Consider the following 25122-nt stretch of genomic DNA (forward strand, 5'->3'; position numbering starts at 1 on the left):
TGTGTGTGTGTGTGTGGATTCTATATTGGCTGCAGTGCTCTATTCCTGAGTGCTGTGATGTGATTTTGTAGTAAGGTCCTCCTAGGAGATTATCAGTTTAGTAACATCTCTTCTTTCAGCCCCCGTATCCCTCTCTCCTTCCCTTTCTTCATCCTTGTCTCCATCCCTCTCTTCCTGTGAAAAGGCAGAGATCGATATTTATTTAACTTGTAACCCTATCTGCTTTCTACTAATGGCCCTACCAGCCCTGTTCATGGGATTATATACAGTACAGGTCCTCCAACCACCCACACACACACACAAACACACACACACACACACACACACACACACACACACACACACACACACACACACACACACACACACACACACACACACACACACACACACAGATGCATGTATGCACACACACACACACACACACACACACACACACACACACACACACACACACACACACACACACACACACACACACACACACACACACACACACACAGATGCATGTATGCTCACACACACACACACACACACACAGATGCAGGTATGCACACACACACACACACACACACACACACACACATACACACACACGCGCGCGCGCACACGCACACACACACTCACTCCTCCCGCACACTCCTCTAACTCAAGAGAGAATACAGTAGATGGCACCCGTCAAACGTTTGATTTATGACCCTATGTCCGGGTGACGTGTGCATGCCCATATTTGGGCATCCGGTCAGGACATCCTGGCGCAAAGTTATCACGTGGTTATGCCCATATAAGGGCATCCTGTTCCTGTTGTCATGTGTTAGAGTGTGTGTTAATTTATGCATATATTGCATCTATTCCTTTGAAGTTGTCATGATGGTTGATGTGTAGGGACCTCGTTGAACTGGGGGGTATGTGTTTGAACACTTTAAAGAGAATGGCCCCACACCCCCTATTTTATTGACCTTAGGGACCCAAGAAGTGCCACACAAGTGTTATATTCATCCCTTGGCTGAAGATGAACATTCAGAGAAATACGTGTTTTATGATTTTGAGATGAATCAGCAATAAGGTGTTCATTTACCTATTTTTGTTTCTACCATGACTTTCAAGGGTTAAAAGTGGTCAGCTGAGGGGCCCAATTGTGCACTACTCGTTCTAAAACACTTCTAGCTCACAATTCTAGAGCCTATGACTCCTATCTTCTTTTGAACAAGGCGTTGCACCCAGTGTCATAGCTCAAGGTAGTAAGATCTTGTGTTTTGTAGACCCCGCCTTCAACCAGAGATACATTGACAGCTTAAGTGTCTTACCCATGAGATTGGCTCAAATGCCTGAAGCCTTGGGTTTTGAAAACTCTGTGAAAGGTTGGTTACCTCATTTCTTCACATCTGAGGAGAATCTACATTATATTGGATCTTATCCCAGACCCAAAATGTATGGGTGTGATCAGATGTCTCCCAAAGAGCGAGAGAGATTCATGGTACGAGACAGTATGTCATAGCACCTTTGATTTCCTCAAAGAGATGGAGTCATACTGTGACAACGATGTAGTTATACTTTGTGAAGGATGCCTCAGATTCAGAGAAGAGGTAATCAAAGATGCAGGCATTGACCCCTGGAGTTGTACAACTATTGCATCGGCATGTATGCATCGTACACACTTTTTACCTCCAGCATCTACCGTTATTCCATCGCCAGACAACTACCGACGCCAATTCAAGTCATACTATAGTGGGTCCTTTCAATGGTTGGAGTTATTGGCCCAGGATAGACATTTTTATTCAACATGCTGTGAATAGGGATGAGAAGGAGTTTGGGCCTTATCATGTAGATACACACAGATTGATGGTGTTCTTCCATGGTTGTAAATCTTGCTTTGGGCCCCAGGCTATGTGTGTCCTAACCCAAAATACTTTTGGGGAAATGTACCAAGAGTTCCAAGACAGATTGGAATCTTTACAGGCTACTTATGGGTTGAAAGTGAATGTGATGTGGGAGCATGAGTGGACCGCACTCAAAAAGTCTGATCCTCATGTTTGAGTCTTCCTTTCCAGCTTTGACACACCAGAACCCTTGGAACCATGACAGGCCTTGTATGGAGGCCGTACCAATGCTTTGACATTGAGGTATGTAGCGCGACCCGACGAGACAATAGGATATGTAGATTTTACATCCCTTATTCCTTATGTAATGAGTTCCTCATGCTATCCTATGGGGCATCCTGAAATTATTCACCGTGTCTGACTTACCCCAAAACTATTTTGGTCTGATCAAAGCAACTGTCTACCCTCCTAGGGGTTTGTTTATAACAGTGTTGCCTTACAAGGGACCTCAAGGAAAACTTTTCTTTCCCCTTTGTCGCCCCTGTAGTGAAAACAACAACCAGGAAAACCCTTGTGATCACTCAGATCAAGAAAGAGCCCTGACAGGTGTATGGGTCACAGTTGAATTCTCTAAGGCTCTAGAGATGGGGTATCGTGTGGCCAAATTATTTGAAGTGTGGAACTTTTCCAGGAAATCAGACACTCTTTTTAAAGAGTACATGAAGACCTTCTTGAGATGCAAGCAAATGGCTTCAGGCTATCCTGCATTAGTCACAGATCAAGAGAGCAAAGACAAGTACATTCAAGACTATCATGACAGAGAAGGCATACTTCTTGACCCAGACAGAATAGAGGTCAACAAAACCAAAAGAAATCTGTCAAAATTGTAATTAAACTCTCTTTGGGGGAAGATTTCCCAGAGAAGCAATATGCTAACAACGTCTATCATTAAAGACCACAAAGAATTTTTGGAATTTGTTTTCAAGTCAAGTCAAGACATTGCCCTGGTGCAATGGAGACGTAACAAGAAGTGGGTTCTAAATGTGTTTCTTGCAGCATTTACCACGGCCTATGGCCGACTTGAACTGTACGTCCCCATGGAGCAGCTTCAGAGGCGGGTTCTTTACCACGACACAGACTCTGTGATCTATGTAAGTGAACAGGGTGATTGGAAACCCCACTTAGCAACTATCTGGGTGGTTTAACGAGTGAACTCGAAGATGGTGACCATTTCACAGAATGGTCCTCCTGTGGTTCCAAAATATATGCTTTTAGGACTAAAGACAATCACATGGTGTTGAAAGCCAAAGGCGTGACTCAAAACTATGAAATTAGCCCACGAGTAAACTTGGAATCAATCACACGCTTGGTCGAGGGGTTCATAAATGACCGGAATAGTGACTTGGCGATTTTGAGCTCCTACAAAAAGAGTGTTAGGGATAAAAAGGGCTTCCATCTGAGGAAGGCCCCACTTACTAAAATATTCAGGGTAGTCTATGACAAGAGACTGCTTTTGCCTGACGGGACCACATTGCCCTTTGGCTACTGACTTATGTTACAAGCCCCGTGTGTCTTAAAGCTTCAGATATAATGGCTGCTGTAGAAGGTTTTGACCCCCGGTTGCAACTACCATTTTCGGCCTTAATCGCAGGCCCATCCAATAGCGGTAAAAACTATTTTGTAAAAAGTATTTTAGAGAATTCTGAACATGTATTATCTCAGAAACCTGACAATATTGTGTGGTGTTATCAACCTTTGTATGATGAACTGTTGTTGAAGGAAATAAAAAATCACGTTTGTTGAAGGAATACCAGAATCCCTGTCTGATGATGAACTTCTCCCTCCTCATAAAAATAATCTGCTGGTTTTGGACGATATGCTATTTGCAGGTAGCGAACATCCTGAAATTGCATGAGCTTTTACCCAATATACTCATCATAGAAACCTGTCCGTGCTTTCCTGGTGCAGAATGTGTTTCACCAAGGTAAAAATAGCCATACCATTAGTTTGAACACCAATTACATGGTTTTGTTCAAAAGCCCTAGAGACAAACTACAAATTAACACTCTAGCTCAGCAGATGTACCCGGGATGGAAATCCTATTTTATGGAGAGCTATGAGGACGCTACCAAAGTGCCATAAATCGTGGACAAACAGCGGGAAATTATTTGGAAATGATTTGGATTCGGCCATGAAGGATCTGTTGAACCGAAAAGGATTGAACCCCTATGAAAAGGTCAAAAAATACACAAACCTCTTGCATAGGTATTTGGCTTTGGTAAAACAAGGTGAAAGAGAGACCAACCATTTATCGCTTTCCCTACCGGACCCTTTAAAAGATGACACACCTAGAGAGAGCCAAGCCCCTGTAATGCCTGTACCTGTGATATTATTGGTTGAAGATCAAATACATGTTGAAAATAACATTATGCATGACATGTTGACACATGTTCCGGCACGTAACAGGAAAAATGTGAGATATATTATGAACAAGATAAAAGACTCAAAGGGGACCGCTACTTGGAATGACAAAGGAGAGTTTATCCTTCAGGGCGATGTTGTCAAGGGTTCCCATATGATGGACTTGCTTAAAAGTACCACTGCAGCCCACACGGTTGCTAATGACAGAAGAGTGGCGTCGGTTTCTTAAGGCCCTGGCAATCCTCAACATTCCCCTCTCTGGTGTATCCAACTATAAGCTTCGTCAACAGATTCAAACTTTAAAACAAAAACCTTCAACGAGCTACAGTACCCCTAAAGATGTCCCAACAACCCCTCCCCCCTTTGAAAGGGATGATGATAACTCATTTACCCCCCTGAACGTCTCCCGACCTTTTCCTAATCCCGATCTCTCAGGGTGGTTAGACTTTTGAATGACTTTTGAATGACTGATTAAATTCAATACATTTTACTTGAAAAATTAAGCAATTTAACATTTGTGGCATTCTTGAAACATTTGACGTGAGCATACGCCTTGATTACACGGTCTTAAAGGACACATACAGTGCCTTGCGAAAGTATTCGGCCCCCTTGAACTTTGCGACCTTTTGCGACATTTCAGGCTTCAAACATAAAGATATAAAACTTTATTTTTTTGTGAAGAATCAACAACAAGTGGGACACAATCATGAAGTGGAACGACATTTATTGGATATTTCAAACTTTTTTAACAAATCAAAAACTGAAAAATTGGGTGTGCAAAATTATTCAGCCCCCTTAAGTTAATACTTTGTAGCGCCACCTTTTGCTGCGATTACAGCTGTAAATCGCTTGGGGTATGTCTCTATCAGTTTTGCACATCGAGAGACTGACATTTTTTCCCATTCCTCCTTGCAAAACAGCTCGAGGTCAGTGAGGTTGGATGGAGAGCATTTGTGAACAGCAGTTTTCAGTTCTTTCCACAGATTCTCGATTGGATTCAGGTCTGGACTTTGACTTGGCCATTCTAACACCTGGATATGTTTATTTTTGAACCATTCCATTGTAGATTTTGCTTTATGTTTTGGATCATTGTCTTGTTGGAAGACAAATCTCCGTCCCAGTCTCAGGTCTTTTGCAGACTCCATCAGGTTTTCTTCCAGAATGGTCCTGTATTTGGCTCCATCCATCTTCCCATCAATTTTAACCATCTTCCCTGTCCCTGCTGAAGAAAAGTAGGCCCAAACCATGATGCTGCCACCACCATGTTTGACAGTGGGGATGGTGTGTTGCTTTTACGCCAAACATAACGTTTTGCATTGTTGCCAAAAAGTTCAATTTTGGTTTCATCTGACCAGAGCACCTTCTTCCACGTTTGGTGTGTCTCCCAGGTGGCTTGTGGCAAACTTTAACCGACACTTTTTATGGATATCTTTAAGAAATGGCTTTCTTCTTGCCACTCTTCCATAAAGGCCAGATTTGTGCAATATACGACTGATTGTTGTCCTATGGACAGAGTCTCCCACCTCAGCTGTAGATCTCTGCAGTTCATCCAGAGTGATCATGGGCCTCTTGGCTGCATCTCTGATCAGTCTTCTCCTTGTATGAGCTGAAAGTTTAGAGGGACGGCCAGGTCTTGGTAGATTTGCAGTGGTCTGATACTCCTTCCATTTCAATATTATCGCTTGCACAGTGCTCCTTGGGATGTTTAAAGGTTGGGAAATCTTTTTGTATCCAAATCCGTCTTTAAACTTCTTCACAACAGTATCTCGGACCTGCCTGGTGTGTTCCTTGTTCTTCATGATGCTCTCTGCGCTTTTGACGGACCTCTGAGACTATCACAGTGCAGGTGCATTTATATGGAGACTCGATTACACACAGGTGGATTGTATTTATCATCATTAGTCATTTAGGTCAACATTGGATCATTCAGAGATCCTCACTGAACTTCTGGAGAGAGTTTGCTGCACTGAAAGTAAAAGGGGCTGAATAATTGGGCACGCCCAATTTTTCAGTTTTTGATTTGTTAAAAAAGTTTGAAATATCCAATAAATGTCGTTCCACTTCATGATTGTGTCCCACTTGTTGTTGATTCTTCACAAAAAAATACAGTTTTATATCTTTATGTTTGAAGCCTGAAATGTGGCAAAAGGTCGCAAAGTTCAAGGGGGCCGAATACTTTCGCAAGGCACTGTAGTTGTCACGGTGGCCTGGTATGAAAAATTCTATATGACTGTTGCCTGTAATGGCGGAGAGTGGGGCTATCTCCATATAACTGGATCTATCTATTGAAAATGCGCCTTATACCCGGAGGTATAACAACATCATAAGCCCCGAGCCTTCTTGATGCTCGGCATCTGATGACGCCCTTCTGGTCATAGCATTGGCTACAACCTCACTTACAATATTTTTAGCCGCTGATTTTAAATGTGGTTTGGCTATGCTGAGGCCTCTCTTCATAAACGTTAAAACCATCCTAAAGAGGTTACGAAATATACCTCCTATCCCCGGACCGTAAATGGTTGGGGATCCGTGATAGCCTGGTAATCCATTACCCACTTCATCAACATAGTATGAGACATAGCGGTTAGGGTCGAGATGGTGGTTGTGTACCATAACAAAATAATTTATTTGTATTATGTTTATATAAAAATATATATACATATAATATGAATAATATATTAAATATGTAGAGAGGTTTTGCTGGGTCTAAAGTGGAGTTTTATAATCGTTTTACCATAAGTAAATTCAATGTTTTCGTTCTGATCTGTTTTAAGCTCAACCAGAATGTTTTCAATATATTTCTGGCTTACAGGTACATAGTGTGGCTTGTCATAGTTAACAGTGACTACATCACAATAATTTCCCTCTATTCTCAGGAGGGGCACATAACTGTCTCCTACCCTTTGATAGGATATGATGTCGGTATACACAAATATGTTGTAAAATCCTGCATGTATATCCGCAGGGAATAGGAATAATTTATCTTTCACATACGTCCATTTATTGGGACCCATCCCCAACATGTAGGCTAAATTACCGCTGGTCTTTATACCCCCATCAGCATCCCCTGAGATTTGTAAACGTTTATGTATAGGGTTGTAGATCAAGAGTATTTCCATATTGTTCAGGGTTAGGAGTTCGTTCAACTCTGAGACGATCTTGTCGGCGGTTCTATAGAACCCTTTTTTATTCTTTACAAGTTTCAGAGGTTCCGATATCCTTTTGCAAAAAAAGTCACCGTCCTTATCCTTGATATTATACCAGCTATGGGGTATGTAATCTCGCTGAGACCTACTTCCCTGGCCTTCTGATAACTCTATAGGTTTTGGAAAATTGGTTGTATAATTCAAACTCTGATTATTACGATATATATGTGCAGACGCATTACTGGGGAGAGTCAGGTAGAAGCCGCTGTGTTCCAAGATGCACTCCTGTGTACACTTGAATGATGTTGTATTTATTCATGCATGAGAGTTTAAGTTAACCCCCGATGCCTCCACCACATCTTGCTTTAAAACCCAACTGTTGAACTTTTGAGGCCAGTTTTTCCAACGGACCAACATACATTTTTTACCCTTTTCTCTCTTCTGATCTAGAATCTCCTCCACGTGAAATACTTTGTCTTTACCCATCTGTAACTTCTGTAGTTCCTTCTCATAAAAATATCCCTCTATAAGCTCCCCGTCAAATTATTTTAACTTGTAGACAGGGTGTATGTCCGTTAGACATTCGGTAACGTTGAGCATCTCATCGCTGTAACCTTGCTCATATTTTTTGTTGAAAACACCCCTCAACTTGGATATACGTACCAAGTCCCCCACTATGAATTTAAAATATTTTTTTTTCTTACAGCGTAGGGGGAACAAACCATACAGATTTTTAAAGACTTCAAAAGAGTTTTCAGAAGAGACCTCGGAGGGCTTCATCCGTATACTCTTATGGTAGCTGTAGTTGTAACCCTTTACTAAATCTTGAACTATATCGATATATCTATGCGTGTTGTGAGCTGTAAAATATTTCCACATCCACTCCTTCAGAGTTCTGTTAAAGCGTTCAACAACTGAAGCTTTCAAATCCGAGCCTGTAGCAAAATGTACTATATTGTGCTTCTTCATGAGTTTCTGAAAAGTATTATTAAAAACTGATTTTCCACCGTCAGTCTACACTTTCATGGGGGCTCCTCCTTCCTTCAAGATAGTCAAAGGCACGGGTCACCTCTGCCCCACTCTTATTTTTTAAGACCCTTACAAATGCTATTTTAGAGAAAATATCTATGACCTTTAGCATGTAGCGATTTCATTTTTATCTGCAAGGACCTGCATGTCACATAGATCCGCCTGAAACTGGGACGAGAGAAGAGTAGAAAAAACTATATTTCTTGGAAATTGTTCGCGTACAGGTTTATGCAGTGTAAGCATCCTGCTCTGCTAACCATTCATTCACCTGAGCAGCGCCTAACCTGTTACCTGTTTCTTTGGCTATAGCTCTCTGTAAACGCTCCTTACCCCCATAAGACCCGGGGTTAGAGGGATTATAATAAATGTTTTTCAACATCTGCTCCGCCATCCTTCTTGCCTCTCTGAGGTGCAATAACGTTAATGAGCCCCTTTCAAATAACGACAAGATTTCATTTTCATTTAAATGTTTTATTTTTGCGAACATCGAGTATTATGTACACAGACAATTCAGGATTCGTAGCAGGATACTAGTCCCCGTTTTCTCAGCGATCCAAGCATGCAACACCCTGTATATTTGGTTTACATTTACAGGCTTGTGTCGCTGAATTTTTGAAACACACACATCCGCTATATAGGTTTGTCACCAAGATGGCATAGCAGTCAGATGTCTTTTGTCCTCGCCTTGTCATGTCCCGTATATATATTTACAACTTTCTTTGCATACTTTTTTATATACAGTGGGGCAAAAAAGTATTTAGTCAGCCACCAATTGTGCAAGTTCTCCAACTTAAAAAGATGAGAGAGCCCTGTAATTTTCATCATAGGTACACTTCAACTATGACAGACAAAATGAGAAAAGAAATTCCAGAAAATCATATTGTAGGATTTTTTATGAATTTATTTGCAAATTATGGTGGAAACTAAGTATTTGGTCACCTACAAACAAGCAAGATTTCTGGCTCTCACAGACCTGTAACTTCTTCTTTAAGAAGCTCCTCTGTCCTCTGTCGACTCGTGACCTGTATTAATGACACCTGTTTGAACTTGTTATCAGTATAAAAGACACCTGTCCACAACCTCAAACAGTCACACTCCAAACTCCACTATGGCCAAGACCAAAGAGCTGTCAAAGGACACCAGAAACAAAATTGTAGACCTGCACCAGGCTGGGAAGACTGAATCTGCAATAGGTAAGCAGCTTGGTTTGAAGAAATCAACTGTGGGAGCAATTATTAGGAAATGGAAGACATACAAGACAACTGATAATCTCCCTCGATCTGGGGCTCCACGCAAGATCTCACCCCGTGGGGTCAAAATGATCACAAGAACGGTGAGCAAAAATATCAGAACCACACGGGGGGACCTAGTGAATGACCTACAGAGAGCTGGGACCAAAGTAACAAAGCCTACCATCAGTAACACACTGCGCCGCCAGGGACTCAAATCCTGCAGTGCCAGACGTGTCCCCCTGCTTAAGCCAGTACATGTCCAGGCACGTCTGAAGTTTGCTAGAGAGCATTTGGATGATCCAGAAGAAGATTGGGAGAATGTCATATGGTCAGATGAATCCAAAATATAACTTTTTGGTAAAAACTCAACTCATCGTGTTTGGAGGACAAAGAATGCTGAGTTGCATCCAAAGAACACCATACCTACTGTGAAGCATGGGGGTGGAAACATCATGCTTTGGGGCTGTTTGTCTGCAAAGGGACCAGGACGATTGATCCGTGTAAAGGAAAGAATGAATGGGGCCATGTATCGTGAGATTTTGAGTGAAAACCTCCTTCCATCAGCAAGGGCATTGAAGATGAAACGTGGCTGGGTCTTTCAGCATGACAATGATCCCAAACACACCGCCCGGGCAACAAAGGAATGGCTTCGTAAGAAGCATTTCAAGGTCCTGGAGTGGCCTAGCCAGTCTTCAGATCTCAACCCCATAGAAAATCTTTGGAGGGAGTTGAAAGTCCGTGTTGCCCAGCAACAGCCCCAAAACATCACTGCTCTAGAGGAGACCTGCATGGCGGAATGGGCCAGAATACCAGCAACAGTGTGTGAAAACCTTATGAAAACTTACAGAAACCGTTTGACCTCTGTCATTGCCGAAGGGTATATAACAAAGTATTGAGATAAACTTTTGTTATTGACCAAATACTTATTTTCCAGCATAATTTGCAAATAAATTCATTAAAAATCCTACAATGTGATTTTCTGGATTTTTTTTCTCATTTTGTCTCTCATAGTTGAAGTGATGAAAATGATGATGATGAAAATTACATCAAAATTACATCATCTTTTTAAGTAGGAGAACTTGCACAATTGGTGGCTGACTAAATACTTTTATGCCCCACTGTATATTATGCACTTCCTTAGCCGAACAATGCTTTGCCGTTGTTGGCTCTGTACAAAAAGAGCGTCCAACAACTCTAACATTTTCAATTCCATTAGATCCCAACTTTTAAAAGGAATAAGCATGCGCAACATAAAATCCCCAGTCAGGCCACCATCACGAATGTTTTGGTTGTGAGTTTCCTCGTTGCTGATATAGAACTCCACGCATCCACATGGAAGTCCATTCTTTCTTTGTATTTTCACCCTGTGAAATATTCTTCCTGAAGAGTCAGGGGTACCTTCCCAACGGGTCTCGTAGCCCGTGAACACGCTATACCCCTCTGTGATAACTCTCAGTTTGGGACACACAACCTTGTGAAAAACCTGCCAGTCTTCAAGCCCGTAGTCCACTCCTAAAGTCTGGTCTGTATTTTATTCTCCTTAGGCTACCGTATAGAGGTTCACTCTACAGGCTCGGTAATCAAACTGATAACCCCATAGCTGTCCATTAGACTTCATCACTTGATCGTTCAGCGCAGTTGCGGGCGGTATTGGGTTCTATACACGTTTAAAAATGTTTTTTTGGCGCATTGTATATTGTTGCTTTTTACTCTGACCTTTCTCTATGTTTCAACCGCGGTCCTGCTTCCGTTGTTACGGTCATCACTGCTTTGCCACTGATCACAAAATCCATGTTTAATTTCTTTAGTGGTTTATCATGGCTGCATGTGTTGTTCTGGGTCTTATTTATAATGCATCTGCTCCCCACAATATCCCCGGACATTCCTGTTTCACAGACAACAGTCCTAAGGTCAATAAAATAGGGGGTGTGGGGCCATCCTCTTTGAAATGTTCAAACACATACCCCCCAGTTCAACGAGGTTCCTACATATCAACCAACATGACGACTTCAAAGGAATAGATGCAATATATGCATAAATTAACACACACTCTAACGCATGACAACAGGAACAGGATGCCCTTATATGGGCATAAACATATGATAACTTCGCACCAGGATGTCTTGATCGGATGCCCAAATATGGGCATGCACACGGCACCCGGACATAAATCAAACGTTTGACGCGTGTATTCTCTCTATCTCAGTATAAATGGACTGTTTGATCTGTGTTTTAACAATAGGCAGTAGTAAATAAACCATGTCTTTATGTTTCAATGTTGTCTTTCTTTATCTCCTTCCCTTTATGTCTCTGTTTCTCTGATGGTTTCTGTCTCTGTTTCTCTGATGGTTTCTGTCTCTGTTTCTCTGATGGTTTATGTCTCTGTTTCTCTGATGGTTTCTGTCTCTGTTTCTCTGATGGTTTCTGTCTCTGTTTCTCTGATGGTTTCTGTCTCTGTTTCTCTGATGGTTTATGTCTCTGTTTCTCCGATGGTTACTGTCTCTGTTTCTCTGATGGTTTCTGTCTCTGTTTCTCTGATGGTTTCTGTCTCTGTTTCTCTGATGGTTACTGTCTCTGTTTCTCTGATGGTTTCTGTCTCTGTTTCTCTGATGGTTACTGTCTCTGTTTCTCTGATGGTTTCTGTCTCTGTTTCTCTGATGGTTTCTGTCTCTGTTTCTCTGATGGTTTATGTCTCTGTTTCTCTGATGGTTTCTTTCTTTTTGCGGTACTTGTTGTTTGTTGTCTCTACCCTCCTATCCCTCCCCTGGACTCTCAGACAAGTCATGGTAGTCCAGAACGCAAGGTAGTGTAGTGCTTCTCCTGCTTCTCTTCTTCTCTCCTCTCCTACTCTGCTCTACTTCTTCTGTTCTTCTCTACTTCTCTCCTCTGCTTCTCTTCTTCTCTCCTTCTCTGCTCCAATTATTCTGTTCTTCTCTACTCCTCTTCTCCTCTTCTCTCCTTCTCTCCTTCTCTGCCCCTCTCCTTTTGTTCTTATCTTATTCTATCCTCTCTACTCCTCTCCTCTCTCTCTTTCTCTCCTTCTATCATTCTCTGCTTCTCTGCATTCAGTCAGTGTTTTTCCCCACGTACATTTTCCGCCTCCAAAGTGCTTTTCCTCATTGTCTCCCGCATCATTATTCATCGTTATCCATTTTGCGTTGATACGTTGATAAAAGCACTCTCTTGCTCTTCCTCTCTCTCTATCTAACCTTTCTCCACTTTGTTTCTCTCTCTCTTTTTTCTCCTATTTGTATCTCTGTCATCCTAAACAACTCATGATTGTATGATGTGCAAATTCAGCCAAGAACATTGCCGGGTTGAAATCAAGGTTGAAATGTGAAATCATTCCATGAGATATGTTTTTCACCCTACACTCATCATCTCTGCTACAGAAGAGGAGCTGTGCCTCACAGTCACATATTGATTCAACCTTACAGACATCACTATTTCTTTGACTTTCTTTGACTATTTCTATGATGTTGTGATCCCGTCTAGCCAGTGTGCCTATGCAATTTACTCTCATCCAACATTTGCAAGACATCATGATGATATAATTATATTGAATCAGATATTCAATTATTGACATCCTGCAAAATCATCTCTATATCTACCATCAAATGTAATTGGAGAAAATCTACAATAATGTGGCCATATTAACATACAAAGACCACGTCTGAGACTAAACGTGTCCCTTTGTTATGACATCACAGTGCTGAGAACAAGAGGAGGACCAAGTACGTCCAGAGGAGTCTGAACCCAGAGTGGAACCAGACTGTCATCTACAAGAACATACACCTGGAACAGGTAGGAACACACACACACACATGCACCTACTAACGCATGCATCACACACACACACACACACACACACACACACACACACACACACACACACACACACACACACACACACACACACACACACACACACACATCCACATTAATGTTGAATGTTTATGTTCATCTTATTTCCAGTTGGATTGGTAGTTCTGAATCCTTAGGGATTTTCTGACTATCCCTCTGCAGCCTTGGTTCCCATTACCAATCCCCTGAATCCCATAGCACCGCTGACCTGGTTAGGTTAAACAACCCCCTTACAGACTACCAGTCACCAGAGAGAAACAGAGACAGAGACATCTTCATTAAAAATAACAGTAGCAGCCTTTGCTTAGCTGCAATTCAGACAATGTAAGATGAGTGCAGTCAGTCCATACGGCGCTCTCTCTCAGCGGACAGTAGTGTCTCTAGTCTAGTGTCTCTTCTGAGACTCTCTGCTGTTAGCTACTTCTTTCTATTCTGCCCACTGATGTTGTAAATGCTGCTCTATTACCCACTTACTCTCCCACTCTCCTGCCAAGCACACACACACACACGCACGCACGCACGCACGCACACACACACACACACACACACACACACACACACACACACACACACACACACACACACACACACACACACACACACACACACACACACACACACACACACACACACTGCACTATATTGCTGTTCTGAAACCATGACTGGCCACTGACTGGCTGGTTGAGTGATATACAGTACGACTGCATGGGTGTTGTACTTGGCATAACTCGTTTAAATGTATTTGTTCATTTAATCACTTTTCGCTCATCCTCTCTCTCGCTCTCTCTCTCTCTCGCTCCCCCCACCTCTCTTTCTCTCTCTCTCTCTCTCTCTCGCTCCCCCACCTCTCTTTCTCTCTCTCTCTCTCTCTCTCTCTCTCTCTCTCTCTCTCTCTTACTCACTCTCTCTGTCTCTCAGCTAAAGAAAAAGACTCTGGAGGTGACAGTGTGGGATTATGACAGATCTTCCTCCAATGACTTCCTGGGAGAAGTGAGTGTCTCCAGAATCAGACACACTCTGGTTTAGACGTCACATACATTTACTTCAGTCATCCCTTTACCCTAATGTCTCCTGATGCCATATTTTTAAATGTTCTCTAGCCAAAAGCGGCCCATATTTCCAGCCTTATGGCTCCCCTCTCAACAAGACTTTATTCAAAGCTAGTTTCATTGGTTGTCAGTCTATGTAATGAATCCCACGGATCCTGTGCTAAATGGAGAAGGATCCTAATTGTTTATAAGGTAGAATGGTGGTTTGTTCACAGCAAACCTCAAAATATACTGACTATACCAAACATTAGGTACACCTTCCTAATGTTAATTTTCTCCATCCCCCTTTTGCCCTCAGAACAGACTCAATTTGTTGGGGCGTGGACTCTACAAGGTGTCGAAAGCGTTCCACAGGGATGCTGGCCCATGTTGACTCCTATGCTTTCCACAGTTGTGTCAATTTGGCTGGATGTCCTTTGGGTGGTGGACCATTCTTGATACACACAAGAAACTGTTGAGCCTGAAAAACCCAGCAGCCTGGTACCTACTATCATACCTCGTTCAATGGCACTTAAATATTTTTTCTGGCCCATTCACCCTCTGAATGTCACACATACACAATCCATGTCTCAATTGTCTCAAGACTTAAATATCCTTCTTTAACCTGTCTCCTCCCCTTCATTTACACTGATTGAAATGGATTTAACAAGTGACATCAATAAGGGAGCATAGCTTTCACCTGGATTCACCTGGTGAGCCTATGTCAGGGAAAGAGCAGAGCTCAGATTCACAAAACGTTCTTAGGAAGAAATGTTTTCTTAACTGCCATTTTTTTCTTAACTATAGACTTAAGAAGAAAGTTAAGACAAGCTGCTATTCCTCAAAAAGATTATTGGAAATGTTCTAGCGCTACTTCTTATGTTACTCCTTCAGCAAAAAGTTAAGAAGACATTAGATTCTGAAAATAAAGTTATTTCCAAGGTAGCTAAACCCTTGTCTTAAAATAAGGGCAGTGAGAGAAAAAGCTCACGAAAGCAATTTAACATGTTTAATTCGCTCACAAACTTAATGTGAAAGTTTCAGTATTGATTAGTTTAAACCCAAGAACATGTTTTAGAACAGTAATCTCAGTAGCAAATATGCTAACATGATTGCCATTGCTTAACTACATAGCCAGCTAAAACCGTTGCCTAGCAACAATTATTTGGAAGAAGATATTGACTAAATCGTTAGTTGGGGAATTGCACTTACAAACTATCTTATTCACTTTTTTTCTCAAGAAGCTTCTTAAGTTTTTGCGTAAGAAGAGTTTTGTGAATCTGGGCTCAGGTGTTTGTGAATCTGGGCCCAGGTGTTCCCAGGTTTTTGCTTGTTTTGTATAGTCAGTGTATATTTGCTGTGTTTTCCTATAAGTCTTTGCTTACACAAGCATACATGTCTACTCTTTCTTTCTCTGTCTCTCTCTCTGTCTCTCTCTCTCTCTCTGTATCTCTCTCTGTCTCTCTCTCTGTATCTCTCTCTCTCCAGGTGTTGATAGACCTGTCTAACACATCCCAGCTGGACAACACTCCTCGCTGGCTGCCTCTGAAGGAGCAGAGTGAGAGCATCGAGCACAGCAGAACCCACCACACCGCTCAGGGGCCTGGGGGGCCAGGAGCAGGGACAGGACCGGGACAGGGGTCCGTAGCGGGGCAAGAACCAGGACAGGGCATGGGGTCAGGGATGGGCCAAGGACAGGGGCAGGGACAGGTACTGTACTGTACTGTATTCATTGTCTACTATCCATCCTTGCCATCATTGATTGTAACTTACTGATTATAATGCATATAGCACATTTAATTGAATTGCATTGCAGATGGGGGAGTGCCATGAGTCTCCTAAGAACTCTGTGATAAAGAGCAGGAGCCACGGGATCTTCCCTGACCCAGCAAAAGGTAGGAGCCTCTTCCAGCTGCCTTGTTGCTTTTAACTAACGCTTGCCATTGTGTGGTTTAGCCACTCAGTTGCTTTACAGTTTTTCTTCATTTCCGTTTTGCTGATTGCCACTCTGTTGTCATAGTGAGAGAACATGTAGTCATGGTGACAGTTTTGCTAATGGCTATCATAATTATACTTTTAGTGCCAGTCACTTATCTGGCTCAGTGCCCTTCATGTTGTGGTGTCATCCTTGTTTTTTGTCATGTAGCAGATGCTCTTATCCAGAGCGACTTACAGTTAGTGCATTCATCTTACGATAGCTACTGTAGGTGAGACTACCACATAGCACAGTCAGAGTAATACAATTTCTTCTCAATAAAATAGCTATCAGCAAAGTCAGGGCTAGTAAGAAAGGGTGGGGTGTTAGTTCAAGGAAGTCAAGGTTATTCTATTTTTATGTTTTTGCCACAGTACAAATGTGTAACTACTACATGGCTCTTTTAGTGACTTTTACAGACATTCCCTTTATCTCCTCTATCTCCTCTCCCTCTCTCTATCACTACCTCCTCCCTCCTCCTCCCACTCCTCCCTCATCCCACTCCTCCCAGACATGCAGATGGTGACTCTAGAGAAATCCCACAGTAGTCCAGGCAGCTCTAAGTCATCTTCAGACGGCCAGCTTCGTTCCCATGGTCCATCCCGCAGCCAGAGCAAGAGCAGCGTCACGCAAGCCCACCTGGAGGATGCTGGGATAGCTATAGCTGCCGCCGAGGCCGCCGTGCAACAGTCCCGCCTCCAACCAAGTAATCCCCAACCCTTCCTGTGACACACTTCCTCTCGGCTCTGCCACGCATGCTAGCTCATCATCTCTCCCTTTATCTCTCCTCTTGTTCTATCACTCCTTCTTTTCTCTTCTTTTCCTCTCCCTTCTGTTCTGGCCTTCTGATTGGTTCTTCTAAGCAATTAGATGGTTCCTCTAAGTTCTATTCTGTTGGGTTTTCTTGTTTGCTCTAGGGGTGTAACACCCACTGATCTAGTCAGAGTGCATCACTAAAACATTGCATGGCAGATCTTATAGTAGACCCTGGCCTGTGGAGAAAACATCTCAATCTAAAATCTATATTAAAAATTAATTTATAAACTGCTGTTCTCACACTAAACACTGAAAATGTGTATGGTCCTCCGTTTCTCTGACGTTACTGTGACGTCTGCAGGGTTGGGGAAAGTGGGGCACAGCACCGTTTGGGCTCAGAGTGAGCAGATTTCCATCATACACACATCAGACACTCACAATAGCCCAGTAACACACAGGACAGAGACAAAACAGCCACAGTTCCCAGTCTAAATAGAGTGAGGATATACATGTCTCTCTCCAACATGGTTTTTACTGTCTCCCAGTGTGATCCCCTATCCATCCTCCAGGTCTAGAAACCATGATAGAGCTTGACCCCCAGGTTGTGACATGCAGTCCCCCCCCACCCCCCCTCTCCTGGTGCTAGTTTGTGTGTCTGGTTCAATCCCCTAACTGCCCTTTCATTGGAAAAGGTCAAGCCCCCGTAGGTGTGTGTGAGCAAGTGTGAGTTTGTGTGCATATGTGTGTGACCCCTGACCCCTAAATGTGTCCAATGTAATGATACAAATACCCTGAGATGTATAGTCTACCAGTAGCCCTTCCTCCCTTCCCACCCCCGACGTGATGAGTTTATAAACGCCAACTGGCACTGACCAGACACACCAGGAAGTACAGACACAGCAGCATGGGGGACAAAGGGCAACAGGAAACTGACTCTACACTCACCGGCCAATGAGAGTACAGAAAGGAGTCTGACCTTCAGGGGAACAGCAGTATCTGGGGAAGGTGAGACAACAGGACGGGAGTATAGAAATTAGAAACAAGAATAATATAATATAACCTCACTAATCAAACTTCAGGCCTTTATCTCCTCTAGACAAGCATGGTATCATTAAGAAACATAAAACAACTTAATGATCATGTAAACCATTTAGAGTTTTGATATATATGTGTAAATAGTCAAAAATGTCTCAATAGTTACTTTGGTATTTATTTAAATTCATAATTAATGCTGCCTCCCTTGTGGCACAGCGGTCTTAGGCACTGCATCGCAGTGGGGAGGGTTAGGGTTAGGGGAGGGTTTGGCCGTCCAGGCGCATGCACACTGACTCGTGTCGCCAGTTGTATGGTGTGGCTGGCTTCCAGGTTAAGCGAGCAGTGTGTCAAGAAGCAGTGTGGCTTGGCAGGGTCATGTTTCAGAGGACGCATGGCTCTAGACCTTCGCCTCTTCTGAGTCCCTATGGGAGTTGCAGCGATGGGACAAGACTGTAACTACCAAATTGGATATCATGAAATTGGGGTAAAAAAAAATTAAGTTAAAAATCATAATAAATATGCCCATCTATTCAAGTAATTACCATAACTATTATTTTAGCATGTTTATAAATTAGTATTATTATATTTATGTTACGTACTTTGCTATTACATCATGTTTATTCCATATGTATCAGTAGCACTTTACATAAATCGTTCAGTTATAATGCTTTATATCTTGTTAAAAGGATGTATGACCCTTTATAAGAGGTGAGAAGACATTGTAAAGGGGCCATACATGCTCATGACAGGTCTTACAATGCATTATAGCTACATCATGATGGATTGTTATTTAAGGAAAGTGTCACCCATGTTTGTTTTAGTCTGTTTGTCAGTAAATGTATTATTACCTGTAAGCTTAGGCAGGGTATGTTCATTGAACACTTGTTTGTTGTTACGGACACCAGAAGGAAAAGCTAATGGAGATCCACATAATCAAATAAATAAACACTGTGACCACCGATGTAGCTACAACATTTACATTCACATTCATATATGAGAATACTAGTAACTTTTTTTTATATTATAGTTTATAGAATATTATGGACACACATTATCAAGGTAGTGAAATAAATCTCACTTTCTCTCCCTCCTACACTGACACACATGCCGTCATTCACTGCCCCTCCTCTCTCTCCCTCTCTCTCTCTTTCCCCCGACCCTCTGTAGGACCAGGCCACAGGTTGGGGGATGTGTCTGGGCCGGTGGTGTCCTCAGCCCCCAGTCTGATGGAGGGGTATGGGGGTCTGGATGGAGACGAGGGGGCTGGCACAGGGGTGGACAGTGCCATCTTCCAGGTCCCATGCATGTGAGTAAACAGCCTGTTTGTGTGGGGTGGTGCTAGCATGATGGGTGACCTCACCTAAGACCTGAAGACTTGTGTTAAAAGTGGTGGTGGATGATGTATCACATACATGTTTTGTATCTGTGGATCTAATGTGTGTTCATTTCCAACAGAGGGAAGATCATCCCCAACGGTCCTGACAAGTTTAAGGGACTGCCACTCTCGCTATCAGACAGCGAGGGTAAGACTGTGTGTGTGTGTGTGTGTGCCAGTATCTCCCAATAAACTTTGTCTTTACATGTCTGCCATCTGCTGGACCGAACAGGAAATAACACCACCTCTAAATGCCTGGTCCCATACATAGAAAGTAACTATCTCGCTCTCTGTGTCTTAACTATATCTAGGAATCAGATAGCTCAGGTGTCATGGTGCCTCTCTTTTTCTCTCAGTTTCTCCAGTTTCACTCCATAACAATAGACTAGAGGCCATCTTAGTGCACAACTGGGCAGCCAGTTCAAAGGTTCATTATCATTGGCAACTGACCTCTCAAACCTTTACTGGAAACGAGCGTTCCCAACCTGACTTCTAACCGAGTTACAGCCACAGTGACGTGGCGGAGAATGGTTTTGGGTTCAGAACTGAGTTTAGTGAAACTGGAGAGAGGAGAGTCCTCCCCTGGATCCATTTTGGTGCAGGCAGTATGTCAATAATGCGTTGGTGTTGAATAATTTACATCTGCAGAGAGGAAGGGTGTGTGTATCTCGCTGTAACTTCGCCTCTGTCTCTCTCTCACTCTGTCCCTTGCTGCCAACCCCCTTGTTCCCTCCTACCCCTTCTGTCCCTCCTCTTCCAGGGGGTGGGGGTAAGACCCAGGTGATGGGGGAGATCAAGGTTGCTCTGAAGAAGGAGGTGAAACAAGAGGGAGACCAGCTGATCCTGGAAGTCCTACAGTGTAGAAACATCACTTACAAATTCAAGAGCCCAGACCACCTACCAGGTAACTGCGTGTGTGTGTGTCTGCCTCACTGATCGTCTGACTGTGTCTGTCTGTCTGCCTCACTGACTGTCTGACCGTCTGACTGTGTGTCTGTCTGTAGATCTCTATGTGAAGCTGTATGTGGTGAACGTGGCGACTCAGAAGAGGATTATCAAGAAGAAGACCAGAGTGTGTCGTCACGACAGAGAACCCTCCTTCAACGAGACCTTTAGGTTCAGCCTCAACCCCACCGGACACTCCCTGCAGGTAACACACACACTCTAACACCTTGTGTTTTTTTTACTCTGGTGTCCTGCTTTATGCAGATGTTTTATTGTTCCAACAGCCCCTAAGACTGTTCTGTAATACCAGTACTTTACACACACACGCATGAACGCACACAGTCAAACACAAACAAACACACAGGACACTACAAGTATGTGTGTGTGTTCCCCCTGTCCCTAGTTGTTCCTGGTGTCTAACGGGGGTAAGTTTATGAAGAAGACCCTGATAGGAGAGGCCTACATCTGGCTGGACAAGGTGGACATGAGGAAGAGGGTGGTCAGCTGGCACAAGCTGCTGGTCAGCTCCACACACAACCAGTCATGAGAGATCGACTTGAGAGGACACCGAGGGGTCAACCAGAGGTCAGTGAAGATCAATGAATACTCTTGGTCAATGGCTGTTCTTTGTCAAGACGAGGAGGAGGAGGAGTTGAGTTACACAGTGCCCTTCATCCCCTTTGTGTTATTCTGTATGAAAAGAAAAGAGAGGGGGAGGAGAAGAAGAGATAAGAGGGAAGGAAGAGGGGTTGCGGGTACGGACATGCCCAGAAAGAACTGATCCTCCTGTTCTCTCTCCCACTGCCATACATGGACTGTACCCTGATTCTTAATTGGACCAAAGACTGTCAGAGACTGTGCCCTGATTGGATAGACTGCCAGCACACACACACACACACACACACACACACACACACACACACACACACACACACACACACACACACACACACCGAGGAATGAAGAAGTCCTCCACTGTAAGAGGACAAACACATCTCACCACCTCTCAGCTCTCTGCTCGACATGTCGGATGCAAAACCTGACGTCAAACAGGACTGGGCAGCAATATCACAAAGATAGTTACCATGATGGAACTACTCATTTCTGTTCTGTCTGGATCTGATACGGTTGTTTATGGCTTATCAGATCATTATCATTATTGTGATTGATCTGTGAAAATGTCAGTCAGTCAGTCAGTCAGTGAGTGGGGTTCAAATTGATGTATTTGTTTGTGTGTTTTTGTCCTTGGCTGCTTGAAAAAGTATGGAATGTTTGTTGTAAGATTCTATTTATGTTGTGTACAAAAAGTACAGTGCAATTATATGGTTGATAAGTAATTAACGAAACCTGACCATACCTGAACGCTCAAGTCCAGTAGGTGGCAGTAATGTACCATTACAGTTTGTTGCCAACAGCCATAAAACTCCAACTTGACCTTAACTGGATAGATGTACATGTACATTCAGATTTAGATAGATATATGTCAGAATATGAATCATATCAGAGACACAGTGTACAGAGAAATGTTATTTATGACCATAGATACATATATTACAGACGATATGAGGTGTCTCCTCATGTACAGTTTATTCTAAAGACTACATTCTGTACAGACAAGAGTATGGAAGGAGCACAGACAATCCAATCCCTTTAGCTCTGGTGTTATGCAGTTATACTGGGTGTTATACAGTGGGAAAATAGGAAAATGCAGTTCAAATGGTGAATGTAGTACTCATAGCACAACTGAGACATTAGAGGAGAACTACTACATGGATATCCCTCCTCTTACAGGTGGGGAGAAGAGAACAGATAGAAGAGGATGCCAGGTCCCTTCCCTTCAAACTCATTTCAGTCTGATATATTGTGTTATGAGAGAGTCCATTCCATATACAGACAGCAGTGTGTAGGAATGTTCCGTCCCCTCCCCTCATTATGTCCTGAATGTTACTCACTGAGGAAGATCCCATGATTTTACTGGACTCATCAGACTGGTTATGTTTTTGTGATGTCTTACGCACATGTGACTGGAGGCTTAAACAATCGTTTTGGTTTGAGAGCAAAACCGAGATTGCTGGCCACCTTGACCAACCTGCAATCTGACAGAGGGGTGTGTAGCCTCTCTCTGGTGAGTTGCTTTGCTCCCCTGTTTGGGCTGCTGGGCTGCTCACCTATTCTATGTTAAAGCAACAGTTAGACACACCTGTCCTCTGCGTGTGTGACATCACAGTCTGGTTCTGTAAAAAACATTTTTTTTTTTTAGTTTGTTCAACAGAACACTCAACATCTTGCTGTAAACAGTACACTGTAAACAGTACACTGTAAATTGTACACTGTGCAGTTAGTGTCAGTGGATGTAATGCGACAACACAGTGAACCAGCCTTTGTCACTGCCTCTGATCAAAGCTCTAAGTCATTACCTATGTCCCAGTCATAACATGGCAGGACACACTGATACACACTGATATACAGTCCAGATCTATGGGCTCAGAACCATATGGCGCTACTGTTGTTAGTATATTATTATTTCCAGTGATCTATATAGTGGATCATAGTGAACAACTTCATCAAGTGACCCTACAGAGCTAGTACCCTCAACCATACTGTCAGTGTCTGAAGGCATATCACTGAGCAACTAGGGAGGACAGATGCAATTTCCTAATAAATTAAGTCCATATCAGAGCCTCGAAATTCAGACACTGAGTCAAGATGTCACAAATGTTCATAAGACAAATAAACGTGATTTTAAAGAGGGTTAGTTTTACAGAAAATGATGTTGTCGTGCCAACCTTGTTTTGTATGCAAACCCATTGGTTGTGTTGAAGTCATTCTATGCAACATAGACCTTGTGTTTGAATGCATTTTCTTAACATGTAATATCAGTGAACATTGTGTCTGAAAATATGTATCTTATGAATAGAATTTTAATTTATTTTGGTTTATATATTATTGAAGAAAAGGATAAAAAAAATAGAGATTGTTTTACTACTTAACAGCTGTTATCATGTACATGAAGCTTGTGCACTTTAGTATTACATCGGTGATTGATTTCATTGTCCTGTGTAACGTGTCATGACATGCAAGTTGAAGTATCTGTTCCAGTTAGTGTCTCCATGTTGAGATGATGTTGAGTCATGTTATCTGTGCTGTAGGAAGAAGTTCAGACACCACTCTTTTTCATTTCCAAGGCAATAGAAAAACAAAAAACAACATCTACATTCACAGACAATTTAAGGTACATGTTGCTTCACAATGCACAAATCTAAGGAGACATCAATCTGTATGTTTGATACAACCACCAACACATGTATGTATAAATCAATGATGATGAGTCTGAGGACTGTCCAAGGACCCTTAATGGTCTCCTTAGATTTCCCTTAGCTAGATAGTTAATATACATTGTTCCTAAGTCCGTTGCTAGTAACCGTGAAACCATTCAAACGTGTATCTGTTGGGTGTGAATGTGGCATACTCATCTGATCTGTGTAAATACAAAGTGTTTTTATTTTCTAGAGAGATTGATGAATCATATTGTCTGAGGTTCGAGCATGTGAGTGTAAAAAAAAAAGAAGACAAAAAACTCAAACCTGTCTGTCTGTCTGTCTGTCTGTCTGTCTGTCTGTCTGTCTGTCTGTCTGTCTGTCTGTCTGTCTGTCTGTCTGTCTGTCTGTCTGTCTGTCTGTCTGTCTCTAGTGGTGTGTGTGAGGTACTTATGTGATCAGACTGTGTTGTCAACCCATGGGTGTCTGACTGTACAACCATGTCGCAGACGTCACCGAGCCAACCTGGATGTTGCATGTTTTGTTGATGGTCTGTCAATATTTTTGCTTCCAGATTATGTTTAAAAAGAGAGAATATGTATAGATTTATCGGAAATGGTATTCCGACTGTATAAAGATTCTGCTTGTAAAATTGTCTTGTTTTTCATTCAGTGTAAAAATGGAGAATCTAGCGTTCTGGTTTTGTGGTTGTACACAGGATGTGTTGAGATATTATTATGCAAATTGTGCTGTAAAAACCGGCTGTTTACCTAAAGTCTAAAGAATAAATATAAAAAGAGATTTATTCCACAACCTTAAAGGACTTTTGGTTTCATATTTGAGTGTGTTATGTAATCTGCAACTATTATTTTTCCTTCGGCTCTTATATGTACATCCACCCCAGTCAATTGCATTCAATCAAACTTTCAGCACTACACGTATTCCTGTATATTCGCTTCATGTCCATCAGGTGGCAACATCCTCTCAGTAATGGCTCCTAGTGGACTACAGTTGTGTTTCCCAACCCTGGTCCTCCAGTACCCCCAACAGTACACAGTTTCATTGTAGCCCGGGACAACCACACCTGATTCAACTCATTGAGGACTTGATGATTAGTTGACAGGTTGAATCAGGTGTGTTTGTCCAGGGTTACAGTAGAAATGTGGACTGTTGGCGGTACTGGAAGACCAGGGTAGGGAAACACTGGACTACAGGACAGAAAAGTAGAAGTTGTACATG

At 42.5% G+C, this 25122-nt stretch overlaps 3 protein-coding genes across 8 annotated transcripts in view; 2 read left to right on the forward strand and 1 right to left on the reverse strand.

Annotated features, from left to right (window-relative positions):
- LOC110496136 (uncharacterized) overlaps positions 1-21332 on the forward strand; it is a 156820-nt gene extending 135488 nt beyond the window's left edge. For 3 of the 6 annotated variants that reach the window (XM_036955517.2, XM_036955519.2, XM_036955520.2), the window contains 11 exons: positions 12425-12451; positions 13359-13452; positions 14431-14502; positions 16029-16250; positions 16357-16435; positions 17027-17221; positions 19474-19612; positions 19762-19829; positions 20442-20585; positions 20686-20831; positions 21030-21332. In XM_036955517.2, coding sequence (XP_036811412.2) covers positions 12425-12451; positions 13359-13452; positions 14431-14502; positions 16029-16250; positions 16357-16435; positions 17027-17221; positions 19474-19612; positions 19762-19829; positions 20442-20585; positions 20686-20831; positions 21030-21173 — 1330 coding nt within the window. In that variant the 3' untranslated portion in view covers positions 21174-21332. The remainder of the gene's footprint in view (positions 1-12424; positions 12452-13358; positions 13453-14430; positions 14503-16028; positions 16251-16356; positions 16436-17026; positions 17222-19473; positions 19613-19761; positions 19830-20441; positions 20586-20685; positions 20832-21029) is intronic. The other 3 variants (XM_036955518.2, XM_090207670.1, XM_090207679.1) reach the window with 2 other exon arrangements.
- Positions 1-25122, reverse strand: part of LOC110496093 (metabotropic glutamate receptor 3) — a 918426-nt gene that overhangs the window by 627185 nt on the left and 266119 nt on the right. The window lies entirely within an intron of this gene.
- LOC110501950 (voltage-dependent calcium channel subunit alpha-2/delta-1) overlaps positions 21132-25122 on the forward strand; it is a 106361-nt gene continuing 102370 nt past the window's right edge. Inside the window, exon 1 of the mRNA XM_090207690.1 lies at positions 21132-21211. The gene's annotated coding sequence lies outside the window, so the exon portion shown is untranslated. The remainder of the gene's footprint in view (positions 21212-25122) is intronic.

The sequence above is a fragment of the Oncorhynchus mykiss genome, chromosome 2 (genome assembly GCF_057628025.1).
Source record: "Oncorhynchus mykiss isolate SJ-2025 chromosome 2, ASM5762802v1, whole genome shotgun sequence".
NCBI classification, from domain to species: Eukaryota; Metazoa; Chordata; class Actinopteri; order Salmoniformes; family Salmonidae; genus Oncorhynchus; species Oncorhynchus mykiss.